The sequence below is a fragment of the Oryctolagus cuniculus genome, chromosome 7 (assembly GCF_964237555.1).
Source record: "Oryctolagus cuniculus chromosome 7, mOryCun1.1, whole genome shotgun sequence".
NCBI classification, from domain to species: Eukaryota; Metazoa; Chordata; class Mammalia; order Lagomorpha; family Leporidae; genus Oryctolagus; species Oryctolagus cuniculus.
In genome coordinates this window covers 21,961,502-21,982,691 of record NC_091438.1, presented here as the reverse complement: position 1 = coordinate 21,982,691, position 21,190 = coordinate 21,961,502, and the positions used below count along the sequence as shown (strand labels likewise).

Genomic DNA, 21,190 nt, shown 5'->3' with positions numbered 1-21,190 from the left:
CCCGAGCAGCAGGGTAGGCAGGGGCCTGGCCAGCAGCCCCAGTGATGCTGCCTGGAGTGAGGATGCTGTCAGTCGCAGGGGCTCTGCATTCGCTCTCTGCCGTAGAATCAGAGCTGGCTGCTGTACGCTGTCTTCCTCCAAGGCCCCAGGCGCCGGCTGCCCTCCTCCCTCCCTGCCACCCTCCCCACCCAGCCTGACCTGTCACCTGCCACCCTCACTGGCCCCTCCTCGTAGGGTGTCCTAGTCCACTGGTGCTAGTGGGCCATGAGAAACAGATGCTGTTGGGGCCAGCACTGTGGCGTAGCAGGTGAAGCTGCTGCCTGCAGTGCCGGCATCCCATATGGGCATGGGTTCCAGTCCCGGCTGCTCCACTTCCAATCCAGCTCTCTGCTGTGGCCTGGGAAAGCAGTAGAAAATGACCCAAGTGCCTGGGCCCCTGCACCCACTTGGGAGACCTGGAAGAAGCTCCTGGCTCCTGGCTTTGTAATGGCCCAGCTCCAGCCATTGTGGCTATTTGGGGAGTAAAGCAGCAGATGGAAGGTCTCTCTCTCTCTCTCTCTCTCTCTCTGCCTCTGCCTCTCTGTAACTTTCCTTTTCAAATAAATAAACCTAAGAAAAGAAAAGAAAAGAAAAGAAAAGAAAAGAAAAGAAAAGAAAAGAAAAGAAAAGAAAAGAAAGAAAAGGAAAGGGAAAAAAAATGAAACAGATGCTATGCTGGGAGCCACCTGAGGTTCAGCCATGGGAGGCAGCATTGGTTCATCACACACTGGGAATGGATTCGGAGGGAGAGCCACCTGCAGACTGGAGGGGACCTGACTTGGGGCCCAAGTGCCCCCAGAAGGTCCATGACATTCATTCTCTGAAGTCAAGGTGCAAAATCCCCAGGACATCCCTACTAGATGGCAAATGCCCCCCCAAGGGATAAGGTCACAAAACCTGAGAACTCGGTTCCAGGAACTCCAGCTGCTCCTGACCATGCGGGCTGTAATATGCTAGGCCGTCCCAACGCTCATTCTCCAGGACCTGGCTTCCATGCATGGTGACCCTACTGGGGGCCTGCGGTGGAGGCAGGTGAGACCGCAGGGGCCCTCAAGTCCCAGGATCCTGCCCTCTCGGTGGGGCTTCCAGGTTAGATCTCGGTGCCCACTTGCCCCAATTCTTGGCAGCCTCACTCGAGCCCTGGCCTTCAAGTTCCTGACCTGTGAGCCCAAGGCCAAGGCCACTTCTAACCACTTCCCGCTAAGAGCTTCTGCATGGGGTTTCATGCCGGCTTTCACTCTGGGCCCAGGGCCTTGGCCTGTCTCAACTATAAATATAGAGACCTGCTAAGAAATCTGTAAACATGTCTACATGTTTACAAGTCTTACAAGGGATAAAAATGACCACCCCCATTCTAAAGAATAATAATAAATAAAACATGTTAACTTGGGACCATCCCCAGCAACTCAGCTGGCTGGTGGCCTCACCTGTGTGCCCAGGGTGACCTTCCCGGGGACTGCTCTCAAGGAGAAAGAAAAACCACACTTCTGGAACCCCAGCATCGTGTTCTAGGCCCAGTGCATCACCCAAGCTCACGCCCCCTTCCCAGGGACGCTGCCTGAGAACAAAAGCCTGGCCCCTCACCTCAATCCGGGACGACTCTGGAGGCCATCCCAGTCCCAGAACGTTCTGGGAGGTGGGCCGGTGCTTCGGCTGTGAGTGCTTCACAGCCCGACTCCTCCCTCCCCCACCAGCACAGGGCCAAGGCCCACGGCCCAGAGCCACTGCTAAGAATAACCTCCGGGAGGGCAGCGGTGACTGTCACCTCACGAGGACGTCACACAGGCCTGTCGTGCATCAGTCAGTCTAGGTCTGCACACCACGCCTACAGATCTCTGCTTGAAACCATCCCTGAAGACCGTGGTTGCCATGACGACAGAAGAGCGAGCAAGGCAGAGGGAGGGTGGACAGAGAGGTGGCTGGGTAAGCCTGCAGCCTACAACCCTTGCTCTGAGCCAGCAAACATCAGAACCGCTTTGAAATTGCAAAGAGCAGGTGTCTCTCAGAGAGTCTGGGGACCCTGGAAGCCCTTCCCTAACCTGTGGCCATGGGCACCCAACCTGCCAGAAAGGGTCTCCTCTCTCCCCATTCCTCAAGGAGAAAAACCCAAGGTTTAACCCCTGTCTTGTTGCCGGCCAATCACAGGACTTGCAGGCTGGCCCAGGGCACAGCTTCTGTCCTCCTTGGCCCCCAGGGGCTGCCACGTATCCTTGGGGACACTTGTACCCCTGGCCGACAGCCAGCAGGAAGGCTGCTGGCCAAGTTCCTCTTTGAGCTCAGTTTGGTACTGGGGCCTGGCATTTCCCTCTGCCTTTGAGTCGAGAATATTCTATTACCTGGGCCCAAGGGTGTTTCAGACTCTCAAAATACATTTAACAAGCAAAGTGCAGGAGTGAGGAGGAGACAAGAAACCTCTCTGCCCGCCTGCCTCTGGCTTCTCCCCGGGGGAAGCTCTCTCCCGGGACACTCACTGACCTTGGGTGGTGGAACGGGGGCTGTCGGGTACCCAGCTTTGGAAAGGACCCAGGTCCACTGCTCCTCTGCACACCTGCCCTCCCCTCTCACGGACAGTCCCATGAAGGCTGCCTGTCCCCAGGACAAGACACCATTTCCATACAGTTATAGTGCTCAAGGCCAGTGGAGACCCTAGGCTTCAACCCTGTGTCTATGTTTAATGTTTCAAATATTCTTTTTATATTCATGCACTGGCTCACGTCCCAGATGCCTGCGACAGCTGGGGCTGGGCCAGGGTGAAGCCAGGAGCTGAGAGCTCCAGGTCTCCCGTGTGGGAGCCAGGGACCAAACCACCTTGAGCCATCCCCGCTGTCTCTTAGCACCTGCATTAGCGGGAAACTGGAGTCAAGGCTCAAAGGTGCATGAAACCCAGGACTCTGTGCGACGCAAGCATCTTAACCACTGCACCTACAGGACATATGCATTTATACATATAAAAATGTTTTATATGTAATATATAATACAACCAGTTTAAACACTATATAACTAGATACCGTAGGAATCATTTCATGAAATTAATGACACAAGATCCTAATGTGTGTCTATGAACAGAGATCTGGAGAGGTTAAGCGACTGGGCCACCTCACATCAATCCTTCTCCATCCCATCCATCCCCTTCCCCATCCTTTCCTGGGAGGCAGCTCAAGTGGTTGGGTTCCTGCCACCCACATGGGGACACACGGACTGAGTTCCAGGCTCCCGGCTTAGGCCTGTCCCTCCCCTAGCTGTTGCAGGCATTTAGGGGAGTGAACAAGTGGCAAGGAGTAATGTGTGTGTGTGTGTGTCTGTCTGTCTGTCTTTCAAATAAATAAAAAACGTAAAAGGATATCGGGGGAAGCCATTGTAATGCCTAAGTCGTACTATGGAAATTTATATTCATTAAATAAAAGTTTAAAAAAAAAAAAAACGTAAAAGGTGCCAAATAAAGGATCCGGTGGCTTGGTCACCCCCATATGGATTCTGTCTTCTACGTGAGCACTGTGTGCAGGTATCTCTCTTGACCTGTCCATCCTCATCTCCTCCCTTGAGATGGCCTTGACTCTTCATGGACCATCAAGGCCAAGGCCAACAGGGACAACACATACCCCAACTAGGACACAATTGAGGTTTTTCCTAGAAGGTTTGGCTAGAATGGTTGTGAGCTATAGATGCTAAACGTCTTTTTCTATGGTAAGGATAGTAAGACCAACAACGATGATGGTTAATAGTCCACACGACCATCTTAGAGATAAAGAGACGTGGTGTATACGAAAGCACACATCTGGCCTATAGCAAAGACTACATCAATATCAGCCATGACAACCACGCCACCCCAGATGGTACCTGATAATCAATAATATGGATCAGTCATTGCCAATGTGAATGAAACTCCCCCAACAAGCAGTTTGACTCACACGAAGGAACACAGCTTCACATGGTGGGCTGTAGACAAGAATGAGGCCAGGGTGCTGTGAGCTTCACGCCCTTGACCATGGGCTATTCTCAGGGTTGATGCAGTAAGCAGAGTGCAGCTAGGCGGAAGGTGTACCCAGCAGCCAGACAGACACACAGTGGAGCCTGCCGGCCCTGGGGCCTGGACTGCAGAGAGGTGGCGTGGAGCAGCGGGTAGTTCCACTTCCTGCTCAGCTTCCAGAACGTGGGCAGGCAGGCTCCCAGCAGCCACGTGCAGCTGAGCTAACGTGGAAACCGTCCACCTATCTCCACCCCACTCGCCGCATGAGCCATGCAAGCAGCTGCTGAAGCCGACTTCACTACCAAGGAGCAAGGTAAGATCCAATCTGGGGGAAAATGCAAAGAGCTGTGGGCAGTGGGGAGCCCACCCCTTTCAGGCCTCAGTGCCCCCAGCACCTGTTCATGGGGCTCTCCCGGAGCTGAGACCGGAATCTTCTGACTGCTGCCTCCACTAAGCTTTGAGGGCAGGGGCGCTGGTGGATTGGGTTCCTGGGGCTACCCTGACAGTGGCAGCTGCCACACAGGCTGGGTGGCTAAAACGACGTGGGAAATGTATATCCTCACAGTTCTGGAGGCCAGAAGTCCAAAACCAAGGCATCTTCAGGGCCGTGGTCCTTCCAGACCTGAGGACAGAATGCTCCCTTGCCTCTCCCAGCCCTGGGAGCCCCGTGTCCCCGTGTCCCCATGTCCCCCGTGTCCCCGTGTTTCCCGTGTCCCCCTGTTTCCCGTGCCCCCGTGTTTCCCGTGGCCCCCGTGTCCCTGTGTTTGTGGATGCATCACTCCGGTCTCCGTCTCAGCCTCCACATGACCTTTCTCTGAGCCTCTGTGTCCCAATGTCCTTCGTCTTACAGGGACACCACTCACACGGGTGTAGGGGCCTGGCCTAACGCCCGCGTCTTCATTTATTGCCATTTGCAAAGACCTGGTTTTGAACAAGAGCACATTCCCAGGCTTGCTGGGTTAGGACCACAACTTCTCTTCCCGGAGACCACAGTTCAACCTCTGCTTTGCAACCGCAATGCCTAGAACCTGGAACCCGGACACCAAGGAATCGGCTGCTCTCTAGTCCAGCTCTAACCCTACCTAACCCAGCTCTAACTTCTCCCCAGGTCTCTATTTCTTTAACCTCCAAACTGAGGAGTGACTCCTCCACCTGCCCTGTTGCATCCTTCCTCTTTCTCTCCCCACTGTCAGCGGAGATCCTACGGTGCTCCCTTGCCCCCTGGACTGCCCACAGCCAGGACCGGACCACTGTGGAGGAGACACTGGGATCCTGGAGTTCCCCAGAGCAAACTGGTTGTCGTTGTTATACCAATTCTGCTGTCAGATCAGAGTCTACCAAAACAGAGAGGCCCCAGAGGCGAGATGCTGTCCAGGGGGTCTGCAAGAATTGGCAGAGGGGGCTTCCTGGCAACAGGAACTGAGAGATGGAGTTTAAATTATTTTTAAAGTAGGTAGTGGGAGAAGGAGATGAGTGAGATTCTGATGAGCCATTCCGAGGCGGCGTGAAACCACATGGTTCAACCTGAGGCAGCTTTTTCCATGGGCGGTGAGCACGGCCAGTTAACGTTTAATCACTTCCTCTGCTCCGGCTGCACGTGCTATGCAAGGGGTAGCAGTGGGGTCCTCGAAGAATACACTGTGGTTGACCCCGAGGGACACGACTTGGCTCTCACGTGGCTCCGCTCATCTCACAGCAAGGTCACGGTTAATGGGCCAAGCAAATTAAGGACCCTGTTTCAACTTGGCTGCTCAGCACTTTATTGGCCTTTGTCTGTTCCACATTTTTAAAGGCGCTGACAACACTTGGGGGTTATCCAGACGGTGGGCCCACCATTTTTAAAGGAATGAGACTACGGGGTGAGCCATGGGTGGGGTGGTGCTTGCTGTTCATACCTGCAGTCAAAGGGGGGTGGGTGCAGGAGAACAGGAAGTAAAGGGGCGCATTCTCCCCAGGCTCTTCCAGGGGGTGTGCAGCTCCGCGCAGGAACCGTAGCAGCCTCCAGAGGAGGAAGAAAGTGCCTAGCGGACAGCAAGTTCCTTGCAGTGAGTCGAATTCAGCAAAATGGAAAAATAAATGGAAATAAAGAAAGAGCATATTTCAGAGTACATTCGTTTTCCTGGAGCTTTTAGAGGATACAAACACACTTTGAAATTCTGTAAATGAGGCCCTGGCCAGGGAACAGTGCTTCCCAGTGATGTCTGTAGCTGATCCAGGGTTTAGTGCAGACCTGACTGGAAACGCCGAGTGGAGACCAGCACTAGGATTATAGCTTTGGTGGGTTTTATTGAAGGAGGGAAGCTCATGGAAACTAGAAAGAGAATGTAGGCAGGAGCACACTGAGAACCCTAAATGCGTGGGACGTGTGAAAGGATTGCTGTATCAGACACACAAGCCGTATCAGAGATGTCGTTCTGGTGAAATGATGACCCAGGACTTAAACGTGTATTTATCACTAGGCTACTCTGCAGTACTTAGGGACTTGCTGATGCAAGGATCTTGACATCCTCCACCAAACAGGCACCCGGACAAGGCAGGCCTAGGGCAGAGCGGGTTCAGCAGAGCACAAGTGCGCACTTCACGTTCACTGCCATGACCCGTGTCATCAGCCGCGTGATGATGAGAGTGCTTTTTCTCAGTGGGGGCGCCTCTAACGTGGGGCTCAGAGAATTCAGCACCAGAGCTGTAACCCACATCCCTGAACGTGTGAACTGGAACTGCCCTGCTCCATCATCGGGTGAGCTGCTCGTGGAGGTCGAGTCTCTGAGGAAGGGGGACCACAGGTCCATTCTCTAGCTTCCCTGAACCTCCACTGCATTTAATCAGCACTCAGCTCATGTGCTGTGCCCACGCTCAGGAAGCGCGCCCACCGGCCAGCCTCTGCACACCTCCCATGCTGGGGCAGCAGCTCCTGGGCTTTGCTGGCAAACCCAGGAGCCACAGGAACGTTCTGGGGCCCCCATCACGGAGCAGCTGGACCACAAGGGTCCCAATCTCACACCCAGGGCCCTGAAGAGCCTGTGCTCAAGGCATCTAAGCCACTGAAGGGCAGAGTCCAGCAGCCTCTCGTGTGGCCCAACAGGCTGGCCCACCTTGTGGCCTCTGGCCAGAGGATGATTTGGGGGTTCATCTTTATTTGTAAGCCAGAAATGCTCTGCCTTTGTAGTCAAGATTGCTCTTCTCAATGACAGCTGGGCAAAGTGCAAATGATTGACAGAAGGTAGAGAGATAATAGAGAGACAGACTGACAGACAGACAGACAGAAGGAATAACTCATGGGGACAGAAGAAATACATCAGTATTACACCAGGGAGGCTGGAAACTAATAGCTTTTCAGCCCGAGGAGGCCCAAGAAGGACCAGGAAAACTTGACAAAAACACAGAATCACAGGTCCCACCCTTAGAGATTTCAATTCAGTAAGGCTGGGCTGGGATCTAGGATTAAATATGCATACAGATAAATATAATGATTTATGTGTTCTCATTTAAAAAGCAGAGAAACAGAAGGAGAGAGAGAGAGAGAAAGAGAGAGACTCTTCTATTCACCGGTTTATCCCCTAAATGTCCTCCACGGCCAGGGCTGGGCCAGGCTGAAGCTAGGAGCCGGGATTCCATCCAGGACTCCCGCGTGGGTGGCAGGGACTGAAGTACTTGGGCCGTCACTGCTGCTCCCTACGTGCGATCAGCAGGTGGCTGGCTCAGAGGCAGAGCGGGGTATGAGCTCAGGATGCGACAGGGGATGCAGGCAGCCCAAGCATCTTCTTAACCACTGCACCAAACGCCCACCTCGGATTTATATTTTAAGCCATCACTGGATGACGCTATTTCAGTAGGTCCCGGAACCACACTTTGAGAAACAGTGCCCCAAATGCAACGCATCTTGCTCCAGGTGGTAACAGGCTGACCAAGGCCACGGCTCACGCTGCATTCCCCTGACCCCTCACCTGCACGCCCCTTTCCTTGCCCTTAGACTTCAACCCCACACGGTCTACGTGGCGTCGGGTCCTCCTGCTCTGGGGACAGAACACGGCTCCCACTCCCCCCTTCATCCAGGAGGGCCCAAGCACGAGTGACCTCGCTGGGGCAGCAGCTGGAGCCAAGGTCACCAGCCCATAACCAACACAGAGGGCATCATGACCACAAGCACCATGGGGCTTCCCCTGTGGCCACGCAGCTGGCAGAGGCGTCCTCCGGGACAGCCGTGTCCCTCAACCTTGCACCAGCTGCTCTTGGTTGTGTTTCCAGGGTGTCTGCAGGGACCGTGAAGGATTTGGGGAGCACCTCTCCCCTCTGCCTCCGTGTCGTCCCAGGTTCCTGCCCTGTCACTGGCTTATAAATGGTTCCAAAGACCCATGACACACCCGCCAACAGCCATGGATTAAAGGGACCTACGGGATTCATGGATCTTATCCACGGATTCCAGTGGTCTACGGGGTTCATGGATTTTATCATTAACAGGGAAGTCACTTCCTCTCAAGCAAACAAAAAGGGAGAAAACATGCTGCTCCCAAGGTTGTAAAGGGACGCCAGGAGCAGCTACACTTCCAGTGAATTACTTTCAAAGCCATTTGCCCCATCTTCATTATCCTGTTTTAAATTAGGGGAGACAAGGCAGGATGCCAAAGTGCCTCCATCTCAATCCTATGCCCGTCTGCTTCTCTGCAAGGCCCTGTGTCAGCTCAGGAAAGAATCTGCGTGCGCGTCTCCTCTCCTCGAGTTCACCCCTCCCCCCTGACAAGACCCAGAGAGGCCATCGGAACAGCCCGAAAATGAGGCTAAAACCAAGCAGGGCCACGTTCCCCGTCAGGCCCAAGGGTCATTTTCCCTTCCTGGTACCCAGCCGTCGACCTAATTCCATTTGTAAAGTACTTACTCCAGGCCCCTGTCACCTGCTACCCATAAGCTCTGGGGTTTCCCCTAAAATGCTCTTTTCTGGCGCCTTCAGACAGAGCAGGGGCTCTTGGCACTAGGGGAAGACAGCTTAAGACACAGCAGGAGTGCTGGCACTGAGGCATAGCTGGTTGGGTTCCAGTTGGAGTCCCGGCTGCTGTACTTCCAATCCAGCTTCCTGCTAATGCTCCTGGGAAAGCAGTGGAGGATGGTCAGAGTGCTTGGGCCCCTGCACCTGCTTGGGGGACCCAGAGGAAGCTCCAGGCTCCTGGCTTTGGTCTGGCCCAGCTCTGGCTGTTGTGGCCATTTGGAGAAATGAACCAGTGGATCGAAGACCTTTCTCTCTGTCTCTCTGTGTCTCCATCTGTCTGTCTGTCTGTCTCTCTCTCACACTGTAACTGCCTTTCAAATAAATAAATTTTTAAAAAAGTGGGCAACAGGAGGTTGGAGTGATTTCCTGACACCCTTGGCCATGGTTCTGTGTATGCATTAGACACAGGTTTCAGGCTGGAGCCCTAGGGAACTCAATCCAATTCAACGGGGATGCTTGCCACCCCCACCTCTGGGTGCCACCAAATAACCCCACTCACAGGACTGCCAGGGCCACAAGATTTTTCAGGAGCAGCCGTCTGGAGTCCAGCATGGTCCTCTCTGGACAGCAGGATCGCCTGCTGCTGGGCGTGAGGAAGCGGGCGTGATTTCCCCAGGGACCTGCTGCCCTCAGCTCAAACCCACCGTGGCATGATGGGACTCACGCATCCCGCCCGCCTCAAGAACTGGCCCTCACAGCAAATCTCAGAGCTGTAAAGTCCAGTCCATGCCTGTCTCCGTTGCCATTCCCCGGGCACCAAAGCACACCCATCCACCGCCTCTTCCTGTCGGCACTTCTTGGACTTCCTCTCATCCTTACTCCAGGCGGGCCTCACTCTCTCTGCATGGATTTCCGCCAAAGCATTTGCATTGTGTACTCCGCACACTTTCGCAGGCTAATTCTCAGAGCACTTTCATTACCTTTTGAAGGCTTCTCAGGTTAGCCTGGTCCCCCCACCTCCCCAAAGATGGACAAAGACCTAGGTTCAGAAGTTCATCGCAGGGAGCACAAGTGATATAGTGGGGGAGGTGCGGCAGGGGAGCCAGAAAAGCCAGTAAGGGTGCCTGCGGGGTCGGGGGGCTGTCACTGGGGTTAGAGGGCTCAGCTCTGCTAGACACCCCACGAGGCACCCACAAGGAGTCCGTGCCAGAACGTCCCACGAAGGAGTGCAGACACCGGGCTGTGCCCACCACTGCACCCCTCCTTGGTGGAGCGCTGCCCCTCTTCAGCAGGTCCTGCGCCCCTGCACTAGGTTGAGCAGGCTGTGTGGCCAGGAGGGAGTCCTTCGGGCAGAGAGAAAGACAGACGTGGGAAGCGCTGCCCATCACGCTGCAGGTGAACTGGGGTTGGGCCACGGGCATCGGGGCACAGCAGCAGTGGCATCCACCAGGGCTGCTCTGTGCCTTTGGGAGGAAGTCAGCACCCCGGACCTGGCCTTTGAGGCAGGGTTACCGGATAGGACGCAGGACACCCAGTTCAGCCGGGATTTGACATAAACAAGGGATGATCGTTCAGCATAAGTGTACCCTAAACATTGCCTGAACCATCATTAGGCTGAGTATTATCGTTTATCTGAAATCCGAATTTAACCGGGCCTCCTGTATTTTTTCGTTACTAAATCTGACCGCTCCCCTTCCAGGCCGGGGGTGCTCTGATCTCAGTCCACTTCCCGTGACCCCACTCCTCAAACTCGCTCCTCCGCAAGCAGGGGCTCTTCACTAACCCTGGGGTGCTCAAATACCCTCCACCCACACACACTTCTCCCACGCGTCTCTCCTCCGCCCGCCATCTCTGAGTCTCAAGTCTCTCTGAACACATCTGTCTGTGGCCGTCCGTCCTTCCACTCACCTCCGCAAGCAGGTGCTACTGCACCTGTCATTTTACAATCTTGGATCATTTGCTGGCGTGTCTGAACGCCGTATTTCCCCAGCTGGCTTGTTAACTCACGGCCATCAGAGGAGGAACACTCGAGGGTAGATGAGGAGAGCAGCAGCAACCGAAAACCCTGTAAGGACTGAGACAGAGCCCTCCCCTTCAACCCAGCTCTCACCATAACTAAAGCGCCGGGCACACGGGCACACCCAGCGAGCAGCCATGGAATAACTGAATGAACACTGCCCTCTGTAAGAGCAGGCTCAGGCCAAACCTTGTAAACAGCCCCAGCGAGGATGATCAGTGGATCCCAACCCTTTTCCCGGCTCTGGTTGTTGTCCTACACTCCCACCAGCCCCTCCCCCATGAGCACCAGCCCACAAACACTCAGGGCACCTGACCTGTGCTCTGTCACGCTCGCTCTGTTACCTTCCGTACTCTAGTACACACGTACCAGCCATACACGTACAAAATACTTTAAACTGGGAAGGGCTTTCCTGCGAATTGTTTCATTCCAGCATCCCTGGAAGGCAGGCAAAATATGTGTTCTTTTCCGTCATTTAACAAACCAGACTAACTGGGTGCTTAAATGGGTCATTGAAGGGCTCACTGTTAAGAGAGAGATTTGTAGCAGTGCCTTTCAAATCTACAAACACAGCTTTAAAGTGTCTTACATGAGCAATGTCAATGCAAAAATTGCCTTTTCAAACAGAACCCAGAAAAACCTCTGGCCTCCAGCCTCTGGATCCTGGCTCCTTCATGCAAATGGGAAAACAGGTGCAGGTAGAACAGCTAAACAGAAGACCCCTGGGGAGGGTGGGGAGGGATTCTAAAAAGAAGTGCTCATTGGGGTTCACCGTGGAAACTGAGTGGCCAGCCACTGACGAGCCAGCCTTGCCTGTGGTGGACAGGAAATATTAGTTTCAATGGGGCGTCCAGGCAGCCCTCGGGGAGGAGGGTGGGTCCCACCGCCACTCCCCCCCTACCCTAAGACCCGCCACGCGGGAGAGAGAACAGAACTTGTCCACGGAGCTGCCTGTTCCATGGGTCTGCTTGCGTGTGCGCGTGCCAGGGGGCGGTCTGTGCCGGGTGTGGCTGAGTGTCGCCAGCACGTGGGTGGCACTTGGACATTTACACCGTTGGTGGAGGCGTGTGAGCAAGAGCGAGAGCGAGAGTGTGTGTGTGTGTGTGTGTGCGCGCGCGCACGCGTTCATTCCAGCTAGGGGTCCCTTCCGGGAAAGGGTCCCTTCCGCCACCTCTCTCACCCGCCGACCCCCTCCAGGGAGGCGAGGACACGGAGCCAAGGGCTACCTAGGCTGGCCAACCGCAGGGTGGGTGCTCGCCCCGTCCTGCCAGCCCCTCTGGCTGGACAAGGTCGAAGCAAAAGCCGATCGATGTTGCCAAAGTCCACAGCCCAAGGCCGCCGCGTGGCCCCAGGCTGAAGTTCGCGGCAGCCCTGCACGGATCAGGGAGCCCGAGCTCCCAAACAGTACAGAGGCCCTAAATACAACCCCAGGGGATGGGACAGGGGAAAGACTGCGGAAAGGAGAGCCCCCCCCCACCCCGGGCCCGGAACCACCCCCGAGGGAAACCGAGGGGATCCGTGCGAGGGAGCAGCCACAGAGCCGTCGCCGCCGCTGTCCCCACCCACCGCCCCTCCTCTGCGTCCCCGGCAGCCGCACGCGGGGCTCCACCCCCCGGAGCGCAGTCCACACCGTCCCTTTTCTGCAAAACAACACGACGCGCCGCCCCCCGCACCCGCACCGGGCGGAATCCCCGGCTACGCCCAGCCGGCCACCAGCCGCGCCCGCCCGGGAGCGCGCCCTGCGGCCCGGCCGGTCTGCAGCCCCAGCCCGGGATGGGCCCGGGGCCCTGGCCTCACGGGCGTGGGGAAGCGAGAGGGCGCCTGGCTCGGCCGGCTCGGCGCGGCCCTGCAGCTCCGCGAGTCTCTCCAGCCGCCCGAGGGACCTGGGGGCACGCACGGGGCGCGCGCGCGCGGGGCGGCCCGCGTTAACCGCCTCGGCGCCGGGACTCACCGGAATGTGCACGCGCAGCGAACGCCTTTTCTGGTTGGCATTTTTCTTGCCGCCGCTCCCGCCGGGGCTGGAAACATCTTTCTTCTTCTTGGTGTCCATGGCCGCACTTCCCATAACTTTAACCAGAAGTTAGTCCACGCGACCCGTCCCTGGGATCCGGCCACCCCCGGCCGCCGCCGCCGTCGGCCCGGAGCCGCGCGCCTCGTATCACGGTGCTTCCACCCGAGACGCCTCGTGGGGACTTCCGCGCGGCGGGAGGGTGGGGCAGGTAACTCGCGCCGTCGCCGCCGCCGCCCGGAGGGGCCGGCGGTCGGCGGTGAGCGCGGAGCGCAAGCGTCCTCCTCCTACGGAATCATCGGCTGCAAAATCAAAGTCAGAGCCTGCCCTGGTCTGCGCTCGCGCCGGGTTACAGGCGGCAGAGGTCTCCTGCTGGGTGGCAAAGTTTTCTTCCTTTTGCAAAGCGAAGCAACATTTTCCACCCTCTCGGCTCCTCCCCCCAGATTCCCAGAGGTAAAGCGAAAGGCAGGTGCAATTAAAAACAGCAGTTTGGAAAACAACCCTCCGCTGCCTGCGCGTGCGGGAGTGGAGAATCTGGCGAGGGGGAGACGGTTTGTGCGTGAATACGATCCTCGGCCGCAGAATACAGCAGCCCGGAGCCTGGAACTAGGGCCGTCCTCCTTTCTCAGCGAGAGGGAGGGAGGGCAGGAGGGGAAGAGGAGGTGCAAAGGCGAATACTCGCAATTGGGTTATCGCTGGGCTGCAAACACGAGTTCTGGCGGCGGCACGCCGGGTCCTGCCAGCCCGAGGGCGCGCCCAGAGCCCCGCGGGCCGAGGAGGGCAGGGCGCCCGCCCCTAGCCCTCCGCCGCGCCGCAGTCCTGGGGGACGGCGAGGGGCCCGCGAGGGGCCGGGCCTGGCGCGGACGCAGGCTCGGGGCGCGCGGGGCGGTGGGCGGAGGCGCGGGTTGAACAGGAAGTGCGCGGCGTGCAGCGCCACAGCCCGGGTGGCCGCGCTGGGTCCCCTCGCTCCGAGCTGGCCTCGGATCCATCTCATCTTCCAGCGTTTACTGGCGCCCGATCGCCCAGAAACACGCACACGCGCGCCGTGTCCCCGTAGCAGACTCTGCGGCGCTGGGAAGTCCGGGTCCGCGGGCCGCTCGCTGACCAGCACGTGTCTCGCCGAGCGCTTCGGCGCCTGCGGGTATGCGTTCCGCCCCGCCCAGGCCCGCCCGGCGTGCAGACCCGAACCCGCACCGAGAGCGGGCAGCTCACCCCACCGCGGGGCTCTTTCATGTTCAAGAGCTGCACAGTGGATCCGCTTAAGAGCGCGTTCCCGCGTTGCAGGAAACACGGGGTTCCTGACACTGTGGAAAGAAATGGATGGCAGAAGACCCCGAAAACGCGGGCGAGCGCTCCGCCGGAGTCCGCCTTCCTTTTTGAGCCACCAGGCTGCGGACCTGGCGCTGCACGCCGCTGAGGGCCCGTGCGTGAGGGGCTGGGGAGGGCGGGGTGACCTCCCGTAGGTGCGTGGCAGGATGCAGATTTAGACCTGCTGTAGATCGGGTGAGTGAGGATTGCTGCCCCCTGCTCTAGTTTTTGAGGACAGGGTGACCCCCAAAAGGCACGCGAGCTCACAATGCTGACGTCAGCTCAGCTGCTGCGCGTCATCAGCAATGCAGGGAGGCTAAAGAACGCGACTGGGTCGCTCCGAGGACTTCACAACGGCCGGTCAGGAGGTGGCCGTAACTTGGCGGCAGGTGCTGCAGGGGGTTGTCCTCAGAGGAGGCGTGGTTAGCGCGCTTCCGGAGCATCCTTTGGGAAAAGGGCGTGCGCCCCACCCAGCGAGAGGCACCCCGCGCTTCCGCCGCCTTTCTACCCAAGTTCTGGCGCTGTTGCACGCTGTCTGCAGTCTGGGTGATTTCGCTGGCTCTGGTGGATGGATGCAGGGTGAGTGTGTATCCTCCTCCCCTGCTGTCCAGCTCAGGGTGAAGCCAGACTGGAAGGGCCTCCCACACCCAGAGAAGCTGATAGTGCGCAATGCCTGAAGGTCAACAACCAAGGGGCCACACCGGCGCCCAGGGGTGGGGTTGGGGGGATTTCTTGGGCCTTTCCTAGCCCGCTGCTTGTTAGAGCAGTTCAAGCCTCAGCAAGTCCATGTTATTCCAGGGAATGCGCCCAAGTGCTGGTCACAAGAGTAGACTTTTAAGCCACAGGATGTGGTTTCAAAGACCAAGAAAGCCCATCCTCACATATTACAAATCGCCGCGTGTGCATAAATCACTCCATCTGGTGAGAATTACATTTGAAAGGAAAGGTGGAGGGGCCGGCGCTGTGGCACAGCAGGTTAAGCGCTATCTGTGGGGCTGACGTCCCATATGAGTGCAGGTTCCAGTCCCAGCTGCCCTGCTCTGAACAGTCCCAGCTGTTCACTCTCCAAATGGCCACAACAGCCAGGTCTGAGCCAGGCTGAACCCAGGAGCCAGGAGCTTCTTCCTGGTCTCTCGTGTGGGTGCAGGGATCCAAGCACTTGGGCCATCTTCTACTGCTTTCCCAGGCACATTAGCAGGGAGCTGGATCGGAAGTGGAGTGGCGGGGCCTCGAACCTGTGCCCATATGGGATGCCAGTGTCTCAGGTAGCAGCTAAAACCAACTGCACCACAGCACCAGCCTGTGGGGCAGTTTTTAGCAATTGTGACAATGCATACTTTTATCAATGGATCTGTGAAATATATACAATCATTCACCAAATGATTTATTCTCTTAGTTAATTTTATTGGAGTGCAGACTTTACTGCCTTAAGGTCCCAAATTAAAACATTTTACTGCATTGCCTGCATTTTAAGAACCTTTCTTTTTTTTTTTTTTTTTTTTTTTTTTTTTAAGATTTACTTATAAATCAGAGTTACAGAGGGCAGAGGAGAGACAGAGAGATCTTCCATCTACTTGTTGGCTTCCCAAATGGTCACAAAAGCCAGGGCTGGGCCAGGCCAAAGTCAGGAGCCAGGAGCCTCCCACGTTGGTGCAGGGGCCCAAGCACTTGGGCCTTCCTCCTTTGCTTTTCCCAGGCCATTAGCAGGGAGCTGGACTGGAAGAGGAGCAACTGGGACTAGAACCCGGCGCCCATATAGGATGCCAGCATCCCAGGCAGCAGCTTTGCCTGCTACACCACAACACCAGTCTCTGGGTGTTTCTCATAGATTATGTCAGATGTTTACCAAAGATGTTTTTTCCTTCTGGAAAAGATAATAATAAATCATATATTTTCTGATTGGTGGAATCTTAGACTGGAGGGAAGACAATCAACGTTTTTGCTTTGGTACACTGTCCCAAAACCCCCATCTTACCCTCCAGGTTGGGGTGCACACAGCTAGCTACTTTAAGCAGTAGCTAAATGTGGGTTGCCCCAGCAACGCTGCCCATACAGTGACCCCTGATGGTCATAGCTTCTGAATGGACCTCTGCAAAATTAACAGAATAAAACCTGCTGAGCAAAATATCAAAATCTTTAGAAAAAGGTAATGTTACTGATTGGGCCTTTTGCCTTAGACTTTAACATTGTTCGACTTTAGCACTGTTACTGATTTTTTTTAAAAGATTTGTTTATTTATCTGAAAGTCAGAGTTACACAGAGAGAGAAGGAGAGGCAGAGAGAAAGAGGTCTTCCATCTGCTGGTTCACTCCCTAGTTGGCCGCAATGGCCAGAGCTGTACCGATCTGAAGCCAGGAGCCAGGAGCTTCCTCCAGGTCTCCCACGAGGTGCAGGGGCCCAAGTACTTGGGCCATTTTCTACTGCTTTCCCAGGCCACAGCAGAGAGCTAGATCGGAAGTGGAGCAGCTGGGACTCGAACAGGCGCCCATATGGTACGCAAGCACCGTAGGCAGTGGCTCCACCTGCTATTCCACACGCCAGCCCCCCTTAAAATGTAAAATTCTGATATTTAGAAAAATAATGCATTAAAATAGCACTTATCTTGAAGAACAAGTTTTGGGGCACCCCCTGAGGTTTTGCAGCCAAGGCCAGTGGCTCCCGCACGTCCCCTGGTCTCTCTTCTGCCGACTGGTGGGAGCATAAGAACCTGCAAAGCACCACAGGCTGCAGTGGGGTCTGCTCCCCATGTTGCCCGGGGCCCGTGCTCGCACTGCCACTGACTAGTGTGCCACATATGAAGTCGTTTAATGCCCCGTCTATAAGAGGGGTGGGATGATCTTTATAAGAGTTCCAAGGCCCCTTTAATAGGGGCTGATCTTTTGTCCTGGCGATATTTGCAATGTCTTTGTTAATTCTATCGCTCTAGTAATTCATGTTGATTGAATTTTATAAAAGCGTCCTGCAATGAATAGAAATTTTTTTTAAAAGGATTTTATTTTTTTTTTATTTGAGAGGTACAATTACACACAGTGAGACTGACAGAGAGAGTGACAGAGAGAGAGGTCTTTCTTCCATTGGTTCACTCCCCAAATGGCTGGAGCTGTGCCAATCTGAAGCCAGGAGCCAGGCACCTCCTCCCAGTCTCCCATGTGGGTGCAGGGGCCCAACGACTTGGGCCATCCTCTACTGCTTTCCCAGGCCATAGAAGAGAACTGGATGGGAAGAGGAGCAGCCAGGACTAGAACCAGCGCCCCTATGGGATGCTGGCACTGCAGGCAGAGGATTAACCCACTTCGCCACAGCGCAGCCCCAATGAATAGGGAATTAAATATAGAGAAAGGCACAGCAAGAACACCACCCTAGGACGTTCATACAGTATGGGACAGAGCTGCTCATGGGAAGGGGGCATACTGAAGAGGCTTCCCATTGGAGCCTGGCTGCTCTAGACTGATAATAGGGTTTATCATATGCAGCACCCATTAGGTGACACTACTCAAGTGTTTTACGTGTTTTAGCACGTCTAACAGAAGGTGTTGTTGATCTTGCATTAACAACACATGTGTTGTGTAATTACTGTAGCACTACACTAATATCCCAGACTAACAGCACCTGCACATCTGGGGTCCCATTTCCAAGTGCTGGCACCACCAGTTCCAGGTCCACACACTGGCCCACCGCGATGGTGCCACCTCTTACCCAGGCAATATTTCATTCGGAGAAGATAATTTAAAATTCTGGGTTTAAAGTCAAGGCCTATAACCCAGACGAAAAGCAGTGTCCAAAGAGGGCAAGAGTTAATGTAATGGAAATCCTCAACCAAGGGTTTATGAAATGGATACTGGTTGTTTAATTTCACTTAACCTGATTTTTCAAACTTACATGCTCCACCATGGAGCTTTCTTCCCCCCATTTTGTCCATCAGCCTACCATATAAATGAAGCTCTAACATTTAGAAAGTCTTGGGTTTGGTGATAGGTCATGGATGTGGGGTCCACACTTGCCCTGTGCACCTGCAGTGTTGCCGTTAGATTGGGTCCTGATGACTACAGATGAAGGTCTGGGTCTGATGAGTTCGGGTGCCCTCACAATTCTCTGCATTGGAGAGAAGAAAAAGACTTACCTTTGGCTCACCTGTGACATGCCAGGCACCACGGTTGGTGTCTCATATTGGTGATCTAATTCCTATTAAAATCCCCCAAGAGGACCATCATTTCCCCTTTACATGGGGGACACTGGGCCCCAGCTGCTAGACAAGTTTCGACATCCACTTGTGTTGGCCTGACTTGGATGTGCTCTCTGGAAAGCATAAGAACCCTGATCTTTTCTTCTTCCAAAAGCTTTGCTCAACACTAATAAATCTCCTTAGGAAATGCCTCAGGGTGACCCTGGGCCAGCTACAGGACACCGGAGCTACCTTGGTTCCTTTGTGACACAGAGTTGATGACAGCCATGGTCCACACATTCAAGAAGCCAAGATTCAATTTTGTGCAAAAGCCAACTCTTAGAAAAATGAAGCAAATAGGGCTGGACTCAATTCTCTCTGTAAATACTTTGCTAACTCATTGGATACCAAGCTAAGCCCCTTGTAGAAGTAGTGGGGGACACGGCTGAGATTCTGCCTCGCCATTTACTAAGGAGGCCGGCCCTGGGGCTTTAAAGTGCAGTGGACAGGCCTCGGCCTGTGTTACCTAATCAGGAAAACCAAGCAAAGAGTCTCATTCCATGTTTTATTTTGTTGTAAACTTGGCCACTGATTGTGTAACCTGTGATAGTCTCTGCTCTCTGGTGGACGTCGAACATTAATATTGATCTGTGGGAGGAGGCCAAGGCAGGGGCCCAGGACCAGAGGAATTGCTGCCTTGGGTCACACCTCCTGACTGCCCCCTTTCCAGTCCATTTGGATTTTCTGGGACCTTCTTTATCTGTATTTCAGTCTGTCTTTCATCCATCATGCCAATCAATCATAAAGCAGCCCTGATCATGCAATCTAAGAAGTACCCGGGATCCAGGTAAAAGTGAACTCTTTGGCAAGATTCTCCCAAGTGACAGATCCACAGGTCACCCCTTCTCTCTAGAGAACAGCCTGTTTTCTTGACTAGCTCTGCGCCTAAACACACACTCAGCAGTTCTCCAGAATGACAGATTCAGCAGGCAGGGGATGTGTGACCACACAGCACAGCACAGTGGAGAGCCATCCATTTGCTAAATAAAAGGGCCCATAATCCCGACCATCATGCGCCCTTCCTAAGTGTGATGGTCGTGTAAACAGCATTGGTTGGAAAAGAAGCCTTTAGTTCTACCAACAGCTGCCTTCATAATTGTTATGCAGAGAGATCCATGTGATCCACTACGGTGGAAATTCTGAGCTCTGCTGGTTACAGAATTTGACTAAATGCCTGTACGTTGTTCTGAGCTTGGAACATGTAATAAGCATTTAGAGTAACCCTGGAAATATTGAACCCTACTATTACCTGAATAAGGCTCATGGCCAATGTCAGACCTGTCACTCACCCATTCATTGGTCCATGATTAAATAATGCAAGTTAATTATAATAATTTCCCAGCAAGTAAAATTACTTTGGTGATTATACCAGCCTCCTGGTTCCTGTATTGTACAACTCTGACCGTAACCTTGATGGAAGGCTAGAGCTGAAGGTCCGGCTGACCAGGGCACTGTCCTCTCATGTGACTTGCAGCTGATATTCTAGAATGGCCTCTAGAATGACTGCCGGTAGACTTTCCAACGAGACCCCAGGAAAAATACAGTGTCATCCCTTTGGATCGAGGGCATTTGAAGAAGAGTGCTGGGATGTGTGCCTGATTTCCAGGTGCCTACAGGCTCGGATTCGGTGGCCTCCAAATCCCACTGGAAAGGCACAGGCAACATCCTGACTCTTAAAGAGAACTGTGTCCCTCCCAGAAGGGTCCAACCAAAGGCCATGCACAGCCCTGCTAGGCTCCATCTCTGCCTTTGTGCCTTGGCACATTAGGCCACAGTCAGTAAATGCCCATCTGGTGCATGGACAAAGCCCATGGGCATGCAGGGTGATTCGCAAGGACAGAGTAATGTTTGACAACTCCCCTCATGCCATGTGAGTCAAAAGGCATTCGGTAAAATGTCCCTAAATAGAAATCCCCCAAAGTCACGTGAAGACTTTGAACTGTGGGCTTGCACAAGGTTCTTTTAGGTCATTGCAACACACACCCAGCAATACCCGCTGTGCAAAAGGCCATGCCTTGTTTTTGTTGTTGTTGTTGTGTGTGTGAGTGTGTGTGTGTGTGTTTACTGACCCCACTCATTGTAGCCTTTTACTTACTGGGTCAAACACTAAAGCATAATTGCAATGTTCATTGTTCTTTAACTCGCCTAAGAGAACATTTTCTTGTCATTGATGACCCACTCACCTGTGGCCCAAGGGATTCCTAACACCTCATGGGGTTGGATGCAGAAGTGCCAACGAGGAATCAGAGTCACTTTGTGGTTCAGGTGAGGGAGGGGCGAGGGCACGACTGCCCATAGGCTGTGCGTCATAAGGGCCCCACAGCTCTCCGCAGTCTGCGCACAAGCTGCTACACTCGTCTGGGACTCCTGTGGTTAGGATGCAATGAGAGAAACTGTTTTCTCGTGGAACTTCCAGAGAAGTTGCCCCTCCATAGGATCCTTGGTTCCAAGTCTAGTCTTTATCTTTGCTGACGTAAGAAACGGATGCAGTTTTTCACTGAGATGTTCACCAATACATCACCAGAGTCATATCACCTACCCATGCCCTCATAGCAGAGGGACTTAGCCAGCAGAGATGTGTTCATTTGCATGGGGCTGCATTTTTGTGGGTCCATGTGCCTCTGCTCTCAGATCCCTCCCTTGACCTGCCCTTTCCATGATGCCAGGAATTGTAGTCCCAGGATCTGTGGCCAGCTGGTGTCTGGCCA

General features: G+C 54.4%; 1 protein-coding gene across 4 annotated transcripts in view; it reads right to left on the bottom strand.

The window, feature by feature from the left end:
• Positions 1-13,547, bottom strand: part of PRKAG2 (protein kinase AMP-activated non-catalytic subunit gamma 2) — a 311,916-nt gene extending 298,369 nt beyond the window's left edge. For 2 of the 4 annotated variants that reach the window (XM_051857058.2, XM_051857059.2), the window contains exon 1: positions 12,896-13,547. In XM_051857058.2, coding sequence (XP_051713018.1) covers positions 12,896-13,009 — 114 coding nt within the window. In that variant the 5' untranslated portion in view covers positions 13,010-13,547. The remainder of the gene's footprint in view (positions 1-12,895) is intronic. The other 2 variants (XM_070077300.1, XM_051857065.2) reach the window with 2 other exon arrangements.
• Between the last annotated feature and the right edge of the window lie 7,643 nt (positions 13,548-21,190).